Raw genomic sequence first — 9536 nt, 5'->3', positions numbered from 1 at the left:
TGATTGTGGATTGATTTGGAGTAGTATAAAATTTGGTAATCGCGTAAACATAGCCATCGTAATGCCCGATTTACCTTAGACTGCTTTTGTTCTTAACATCAGGATTAGATAATTCATGTTACGAGCTTCGTTTTGATATGTGGTTCGCCTAAATCCGATGTACGGTTTAGGAGAAACGACCGTTTTAAGTAACGACGTTTCGCGAACGAACCATTACCCCTCGCCTTACTTTGAAACCTTGGTTAAGGCCCTTAAATGACTAATTGGAGTATAAGACAATTATTTAAAGTGGGTTAGGCAGTTGGTAGGGTACTCGCAAAAGAATCACCTTAAAAATCTTAATGGTTAATTTATTAAAAATGGTGGAGCCGAGGGTACTCGAGCGACTTAAGTGAATCGTTAAGCGTAAAAGCGAACGTTAGGGTCTAATTGGTTAAAGTATAGATTCTTAAGCGACTTTGGTTTAATTCCAACTTATATGTTTTTTATAGGTTACCAGACTCGTCCCAAGCCTTTTATCACCCCAGTCGCTCAGGCAAGTTTTCTACCCGTTATACTGTTGCTGTGATGTATATATGTACATGCATTATCCTGTGATAGATGCATGATTGTTATTAGCAAACCCTGCGATATATTGGAGCATGCTGATATGGTATATATGCATGTCTATTTCATAATCTTGTTATCTAATTGTTGATTCAAATGCTTATAAGTTGCATAATACCTATGCTAGAGATAAGCAATAGTTGCGTATACCCTTAGTATAGGGGACCCAAAGATGAACATTTTCTAAAACCGGGAGTCGATGTTCCCGAGTATATTATATATATTCATATATATATATATAGATAGAGTTTTAAAAATTATTAATCGAATAAGGTTTATACGATAACTTTATTTTAATTAATGAATATTATTTTGAATATTCATTCGAGGACTTATGACTCCGTTTATTCTATTTTATGAATATTATTTTGAATATTCATTCGAGGACTTATGACTCCGCTTATTTACTAAATAATATTCTTTATTTTATTAAAGAATAAGGTTTCGATAATCAAACTTATTTTCGATTATATAAATAAAGATCGTACTTTCGTATAAGTATATCTTTTGTTATTTATTATTCGTTTCAAGTATAAGTTTTAAAACTTCTACTTCAATTATTTTTATAAAGATTATCCTTTATGGGAATATTATTTAGATAATAATATTCAGATATTTTCTAATATATCGGGACTGATTTATTTCATTAAATCAGCATTACTCCAAACATTCTTAAAAATGTTTTCGAGTCTTCAAAATGATTTTAAAAGTTAGGGCGGATCCCAAAACTCATTTTTATATTTAAGATCCTCCTTCCGAAGGGGATTTAAATACTCGCTCAAAACCTGAGGGATCTGGCTCTGTGGTGTATTTTATATTCGCAACAAGGTTGTTGTTTTGATAAAAGAGTTTTTGATTACTTACCCAACACCCGGGAAGTAAAATTATTAGAACAAGTTAATCCATTAACAGGCACCGCCTGGGAAATATCGATGAGTTTTCCTTTCCAACTAGATACGACTTCTTGGTGGAGCCGTATCAACAAGTTTCTACTTGGGGAAAGGGAGGACGAGCTTTACGTTTCAGAGTCATGGATTTCATCTGAACTAGGAGTGGCGTAAGTGGTCGAGTGACGCCGATCCAGCCTTATTATATTGGCCCAAATGGCCTGGAAGTTCCGCTAAGACGGTCCATTCCTCAGAAGTCCAGTGTTCGGTTGACAAGTAAATCCGACAGGTTCTCCTCTACATGTAGAAAATGGTGGGGTTGCACTACTGCGACTGATCATCGTAAGTGGTCTTCCTGGTGCGGCAAACTCCCGTAATGAGTTCATCATCCAGTTGGATATTTCTGCAATATTACCCGGAGCATTTCGATCGAAAAGCTACGGATGCGTGGTTGCCGAAGCATTGACAGGGTCAAACAGTTATAATGGTGTTTCCATCGAATGAAGTATCTCGTAACTTCATTTCCTTTAAACAATATTTCAAAGATTTAATCTAGTCAAGTCTTATATTGTAGTTTCATTTATATAATGAACCTTTGAAAACTTATTATACTTTGAACAGTGGTAGTTCAAGTAGGTTTCTAAAATGGTATAAGTATAGTGAAGTAATTGGTAACTTCATCTTCCTTTAAGCTTATATCCAGTAAGTAATTACCTTACACTTGTTAAAGGCTTCTAGTAAGTTATCCATTTAGATACTTGCATTACTGTTTACAGTTATATATTATCTTGCGAGCTGTAATGCTCAGTCTTGCTTCATTTCTTCATCACACAACAACAGTTAGGAAAGATGTCCAGACTCAAGCAGACCCAGCGCAAGCGCGTGGGAAGCGTCCTGCGTCTTCCCGTTGATATCGTAGCTGCTATAGCTGCAGAGGTAGATCTTTTTGTAGATCAGGCATTCTACTTTTGGGAACCAGTTATGTATAATTATAACTTGTGATAGATAATGGCAATTAACTTTAAACTTATCAAGTAATCATTTTGGGTTGTAATAACTTTTAAATTATGTATTCAAGGACTTGTACTTATTTCAATTTCATCTCTGAGACTATAACGTGTTGTGGTGTGTGTTAGTGTGGGTTCACATCATGAGGTTATTTATTATTAATTAAGTTAAGTGATATTGTGGAAAGAAAGACCGTGATGACCCGGATCCCCGACCCCGGATCTGGGGGTGTTACAGTATCAGAGCATTAAGTTATTGTAACAACTGGGAATTTCGCAAATTAATTATGCGAGTAAAGTGTAATTATGTAAATTATGTGTTATTATGTGAGAATGGAAATATTTAATTAAATGTTATATTCTAGTTTAACGTGTCAGCTGGTATAAAGAGAATGATTGTGAAGCTTAGTTGAAAACGCTCAGCGTCGGGCTGTCAGTCAGGACGCGACCCGTTACGCGAAGAATGAATATTAGTAAAACGGAAAATTTTATGATTAAGTATATTTTATTACGATACGTGATATGTGAATCTGTGTTGTTAACTATTAAGGTGCATGATAATGTGATTATATGCTTGTATGATATTATTTGGAATTTTAGAAAATAAGAAGTGCATTAATTGCTATTTATATAGGTTATAACTACATTTTAATTCTTTAAGAAAAATAGTTTTTAAAATTATTTTTATTTATAAATTTTGAATTTGATTTTATTAAATTCCTAAACTTCTAAGCAATTTTATGATGTCACTCTTGTAATTTATAGATTTATGTTTTATTTATAAAATGTATTCTTTGTAATTAATTAGATTAATAATTATTAGATTACCTAATTTCCCTTGCATGCATTTCCACTCACAATATAAGAGAAGGGTAGTTGTGTCATTAACCACCCCACTATCTCATTTCAACCTAACCAAATTACCATATCATCCTTGCATGCATTTTGTGCTAGTAGTGAGAGAAGGGTAGATTGGTAATTTTACAATTCCACTAATATAAGCACATGGGAGAATCAAACAAAATGCTTATCAAATCTACCACCACTTCATTCATATCATTTCTCATTTCTCATCTCTCCCATCTCCTTTTTCTCTCTTGCCTCTCTCTCCCTCTCTTCTTCTCTCTCTCACTGAGCTCTCTCTCTCTCTCTCTCTCTCTCTCTCTCTCTCTCTCTCCTACATGCAATACAAAAATCTACTTAGAATTTAAAGATCTTGCCATAGATCTTCATCATTTTCAATCCCCTATTCATATATTCTTTACATGTAAGAGTTTAAGAAAGTTTTTGCATCAACATCTCTTGGTTATATTTAAGAAAACACAATTTCTTAGTGTATAATCTTAAGAGAGAGTATAGTACATAAGTTGTGTGATTTTATTGGATTTTTTTTGGAGGTAGGTTCGACTTTTTCAATTAAAAGGGTGGGTTTTGATTTTGATTCAAAGTTTACAAAGGGTTTTGGTTCAAAGATTTGGTTTTTGGTTCAAATGAATGAATTTTGGAAAAGGGTTTTAATGTTCGATTGGTTTTGATGATATATATATATATAAACCTTTATTTTTGAGTGGGTTTCTTTGCATGCATATAAAATCTTAAGTATAATCAAGTTATATTTTGTTTGGTTTGGAAATAAAATGGGTTAAATGATTAGATCATGGGTTTAATTAAGTTGTATTTGTGATCTAGAGTATTGCATGTTGAGTTGATTCATTGCATGTCAATTCTACAAGTTGTTTTGTTATTAATTTGGTTATTATTTAATTTGGAAATATAATTTGGTTTATGCTGGATATGTGAGTAGATAAGTATGAATAATTTAAGTTTTGATTATTAAAAGCATGGATTTCATTCGGTTTTTAAAGGAATAAATGAATGGATTTATGTATGTTAAGATTTTGTTCAAAAATAATGTTTTTGTTCGGTTTTTGATTTAAAAGAAATGATTTCAAGAAGTGTTCGGTTCAGGATTACTTCACGGATGATCACCGGCTATAATCCGTAGCGTCCTAAAATGAAGTTTTTTTTTATTATAAATGTGTATAACATGATGCGATGATGCCATATATCTTGTCCATGATGCTATTATGCCTTTATGATATGATTCTCCTGCTATTAAGTTACAATGAATGTTGGCTTTCACCCTATCTTAATCCTTGATTCTTGAAAGCCCAAACCTTTCTTCTTAACCTTGGTACAGCCAAAGATAGATATCTGCCATCTAGAGATTTAAAAGTAGAATGCCTCATATTTTGCAATTGTTATTGCTTTATTGAACTGCTATGTAGTTACTTGCTGAGCTTTTTATGCTCATATATTTTGCTTTGTTCTAACCATGACAGTTAAGCGAGAAGATGGCCAGACTTAGGCGCACTGCTCATAAGAGCGTACCTGGTGGCCCCTACTGTGTCATAGGTTTCCAGATGCCAGAGCAGGTAGTACAGGATGTGTGAGCAAGCGCTTTAGTTGGAAAGTTATAAGGATATAATCGGTTATCTGTCGGTTTCAAGTTGAAATCGATTGTGTAAATTAAATATAATTTTGGGTTGTCATATATTATCTGGTTGGTAGTTGTAATCTTATCTCAAACTTAATCCTGTTTTGATCATGTTATTAGTTAATCGGGATTTATGCTTATTTATTGTTAGTTTAATAGTGTGTGGGTCCTCATTTCCTAACCCCGAGATTGAGGTCGTCACAAGTTGGTATCAGAGCTACATGATCTAGTCCCTAAGACAAGTTAGGATAAAAAGGGTATTTTGGGTATATATTTATATTGTGAGAGTGTTCGACTCATATAGAGTTGAGTTAGACTATTAGGTATAGTCTAAGTGAATAGGATAAGAGCGTGAATAGAGTTAGGGCTTTGAGTTAGTTGGAGGTTTATTTAACCCTAATATTGTTTCGTGGCTACTATTTTATGTCTTCTCTCAGGACACTAGTTCAGACGATAGCGGTTTTAATTCAGTTTCTGATTGATGTTGATACTTAGGTTGTTGTTAAATATCAAAAGTGGTATTAATATAGATGATTGATGTTGACTTCAGTATGGGATGTTGTGAGCATCAAAGTTCATATTGATATCTAATTTAATATGACACCAAAATGAGTATTAATATCAAGAGTTGAGAGCTTTGGTGGATAGATTAGCTCGTGATTCTAGGCAGCAGACTTCAGTGTTGGATGACGAGTAGATAGTTCGTGTTAAGATGGTGGAGCAGTTTTCCGGAGGAGATTGGACGAGGGACCGTCCACTAGTGATGCAGATGATGAGGCCCAGAGGGTTTATAAGATCATTTGTTGGATGTAGTCCGTATTGAGAGAGATCTTGGATAGTTAGATGGTGATGACCATGTAGGACCTTTGGTGGAGCAGTTGTTGTATTATGTTTGGTTTTCTATGGTTGTAGTCAGTAGAGGCTAGGTAGAAGTTGAGGGTAGGAAAGGGGATGTTTTCTAGTTTTTCCTCTATTTTATCTTGCTGTATCATTGTACCTTATGCCCGAACTTATTGTACCTAAACTTCTTTATTATGCACTGTTGAAGCCTTATATAAATCTTTCGCCTTGTAAACCCTGGAAATCTTTCTCAACTCTTTTACATACCTTGTTTCTAGATACCTTGTAAATCATATCTTGTACCATGTGAGGACCATAACTGATGAGCGAATTATGTAGTAACAGGATTGCATGTGCAAGTGGGTAAAGCTTAAAACCCACAAATAGTTTCAAGAAGAATCTTTATTGTTATATATGCCATGCTATCGTATTACTAAATAATTGCTCAATAAGGATTGTAAAGAATGGTCACATCACCAAACCACTAATCAAAAACTCAAACCCAAGACCAAGAACTAAACCAAGATACTCCTATGATGAACCGACTTGTTCAACTGTTGTAACAACATGTAGCCCCTAAAGTCGGAAACTTCAAACATTTTTAGTCCGTGCATCCCTATAGTTTGTAGGATTACCAGCACCGATTAAAGCTCAGTCGTGGTTGAGAGAAATGGAAAAGCGTTCGAGTTAGCGGAAGTTAAGGATGAGAAAAAGGCGCAGTACGCAAGTTATTACCTTTAGGTTGAGGCAAGTTATAGGTAGAAATATTCAAAGGCGCTGCTTGAAGGAAAAGTTATAATCTGGGAGAAGTTTACAAAGATGTTTTAGAGAAGTATTTTCCAAATTATATGCAAGACCATTTGGAAATGAGTTTTTTGAATCTGAGACAAGAAGACGTGATTTGTTTTAAGTACAATCAAGAAGGTCACTATTCGACGGAATGCCCAAATGAAGCAGGGAAGCCAGAATTGACTTATTTTAAATAGGGAAAGATGGGCCGTATGGCAAGGAACTGTAAGGAGCCTATTCAGAAGGCGAATGTGCTTAGGATTACTGGACCATCGCCCTCTGCAGCACCAGCAGCTCAGCCAAGGGCAAGAACGTTCAACATGACAATGAAAGATGCTGTGCAGAATGCGGATGTGGTGGTAGGTATGCTTGATATAAACTCAGTAAAAGTTAAAGTGTTAATGTTCTGGAGCAACTAGATCCTTTATTGCTGAAAGTGATATTTCTAGATTAAAGTGTGTTGTATACCCTTTCGAACCTAATTTGATTAGAGAAGTAGCGAATCAAGAAAAAGTTACTTCCAAGAGAATATGTCCCATTTGCGATAGGATTATAGAAGATCGGCACTTTTCCGCTGACTTAATTCTTTTCAAGTTAAGAGAATTTGACGTTCTACTATGGATGGATTGGTTTTCAAACCACTATGTGCAAATCAAATATAGAAGTAAGAAAGTGAAATTAGAGACCAACGATGGTATTGAAGTGATATTCAAAGGAAAGGAGCAAGAGAAGAAGTTTCTAATGGCTATTCAAACAAAGAGACTGTTACGACATGGGGGTGAAGCATATTTAGCACATGTGAAGGATGTAGAAAATGAGCCCTTAAGGATTGAAGATATTCCAGTAGTTAAAGATTTTCCCGATGAGCATCCAGATGAATTACCTGGACTACCTCCAGATCAAGAGTTCAAGTTTATGATTTATTTGGCTCCTGGAATGGAATCAATATCGAAAGCTCCCTATCGAATGCCACCTGTCGAGATAAAAGAGTTAGCGACGTAGTTGCAGGAATTGCTGGAAAAATGAGTTATTTGCCTGAGTGTATCCCTGAGGGGTGCCCCAGTGCTATTTGTAAATAAGAAAGATAAAAGTCTGAGGCTGTGTATCAATTATCGCGAATTGAATGAGTTGAGGAATAAGAATAAGTATCCTCTACCGCAAATCGACGAATTGCTTTGATAAATTGGAAGGAGCTACTTGTTTCTAAAAGATTGACTTAAGATCTGGGTATCATCAGCTGAAGATTAAGCGGACGATATACCCAAGACGGCGTTTCGAACAAGATATGGACACTATGAGTTCTTGTGATGGTGTTTGGATTGACAAATGCACCAGCTGCATTTATGGATCTCAGGAATAGAGTATTCAAGGAATATTTGGATAAGTTCATGATCATATTATTTATTGATGATATCTTGATATACTCCAAGACGGAGGAAGAATACATGGAACATTTAAGGATTTCTTTGGAGATTTTGAGGAACGAGAAGTTATATGCAAAGTTTTGAAGCATGAGTTTTGGTTAAAGCAAGTTCAATTTCTTGGACATGTGGTTAACAGTGAAGGTATTAAAAGTAGACCCATCCAAAATAGAAATTGTGACGAATTAAGATGGGCCTAAGACTCCTATAGAAGTCATAAGCTCTCTTGGATTAACAGGGTATTACAGGAGATTTGTACAAGATTTTTCTAAGATTGCTATCCTATTGACTAAGTTGACAAGGAAGAATGAAAGGTTTGTTTGGACGGATAAGTGCGAAGGAAGCTTTCAAAAGTTAAAGAAAAGGTTGGTAACCACATCAGTGTAGGTTTCACCCGACGAAAAGGTAAGTTTGTGATCTACAGCGATCCTTTGTATAAAGGGCTAGGTTGTGTGTTGATGTAATACGGGAAATTGATAGTATCTGTGACAAGGAAATTAAAGCCACACGAGCAGAAATATCTTACGCATGATCTAGAATTAGCAGCGATTATATTTGCCCTTAAGATTTCGAGGCATTATTCGTATGGTGTAAAGTGTGAGATTTATACGGACCACAAAAGCTTAAAGTATATTATTACATAGAAATAATTGACTATGTGGCGAAGGAGATGGTTGGAATTGATCAAAGATTACGATGGTATTATCAGTTATCCTCCCGGAAAGGCGAATATTGTAGCAAATGCGCTAAGCCGTAAAGAAGGGTTGAATGTGTTAAACTTCATCTGAGGAATTAATCAAGGATTTTGGGAAGTTGGAAATAGAAGTGCGAATTCCAGAAATGGGAAGTGAGGTAATGTATGCGATGAATTTTCATCCGCAAATTTTAGAAAAGATTCGACGTCATCAAGAACAAATGATGAACAACGAGAAGGATAAGTTGTCTAGAAAAGAAATTAAGGCTCAAAAGGATAATAAAGGAATATACCAAGTTGCTCGCGTATCTGAAATTTTTAGTGTTATGGAATTGAAACACAAGATTCTTCATGAAGCGCATAACTCAAGATTATCGATTCACCATGGAAGTACAAAAGTGTAAAAGGACTTAAAAAAAAGTTATTGGTGGCCAAATATAAAAAAAGGAAGATTGTGAAATGGATAAGTAAATGCTATACATGCCAGAAAGTAAAAGCGGAACATCAGCGACCGAGTGGATTGCTTCAACCACTAGACACACCTGAACGGAAATGGGAGCTTATCGCGATGAATTTCGTGGTAAGATTACCAAAGACTAAGTCTAATCATGACGCAATATGGGTAATAATTGATCAATTGACAAAGTCAGCGTGTTTCTTGTATATCAGTGAAAGATTCTCATTGGAAAATTTTAGTTAAGATGTATGTGGATGAAATCGTGATGCGTCACGGAGTTCCAGTGTCTATCGTATCCGGTAGAGATCTGAAATTTAACTCGAGATATTGGCGACAAT

The 9536-nt window shown here is 35.2% G+C and overlaps 1 protein-coding gene across 1 annotated transcript; it reads left to right on the top strand.

Moving 5' to 3' along the window:
* The first annotated feature begins 6829 nt into the window (after positions 1–6829).
* On the top strand, positions 6830–7628 carry LOC141693297 (uncharacterized). Its single transcript, XM_074498349.1, has 2 exons — positions 6830–7029; positions 7118–7628. The coding sequence occupies exons 1-2, from the start codon at positions 6830–6832 to the stop codon at positions 7626–7628; spliced, it is 711 nt and encodes a 236-aa protein (XP_074354450.1).
* The last annotated feature ends 1908 nt before the right edge of the window (positions 7629–9536 follow it).

The sequence above is a fragment of the Apium graveolens genome, chromosome 2 (genome assembly GCF_009905375.1).
Source record: "Apium graveolens cultivar Ventura chromosome 2, ASM990537v1, whole genome shotgun sequence".
In the NCBI taxonomy this organism is placed as follows: domain Eukaryota; kingdom Viridiplantae; phylum Streptophyta; class Magnoliopsida; order Apiales; family Apiaceae; genus Apium; species Apium graveolens.
This window is presented reverse-complemented; position numbering and strand designations above follow the sequence as displayed.

Excerpts from the sequence above, each read along its gene's own strand:
- LOC141693297 (XM_074498349.1), top strand. The coding sequence starts at position 6,830 with ATGGGCCGTATGGCAAGGAACTGTAAGGAGCCTATTCAGAAGGCGAAT. Across the intron at positions 7,030-7,117 it reads GTAAAAGTTAAAGTGTTAAT|AGAAGTAGCGAATCAAGAAA; the intron begins GTTCTGGAGCAA and ends TAATTTGATTAG.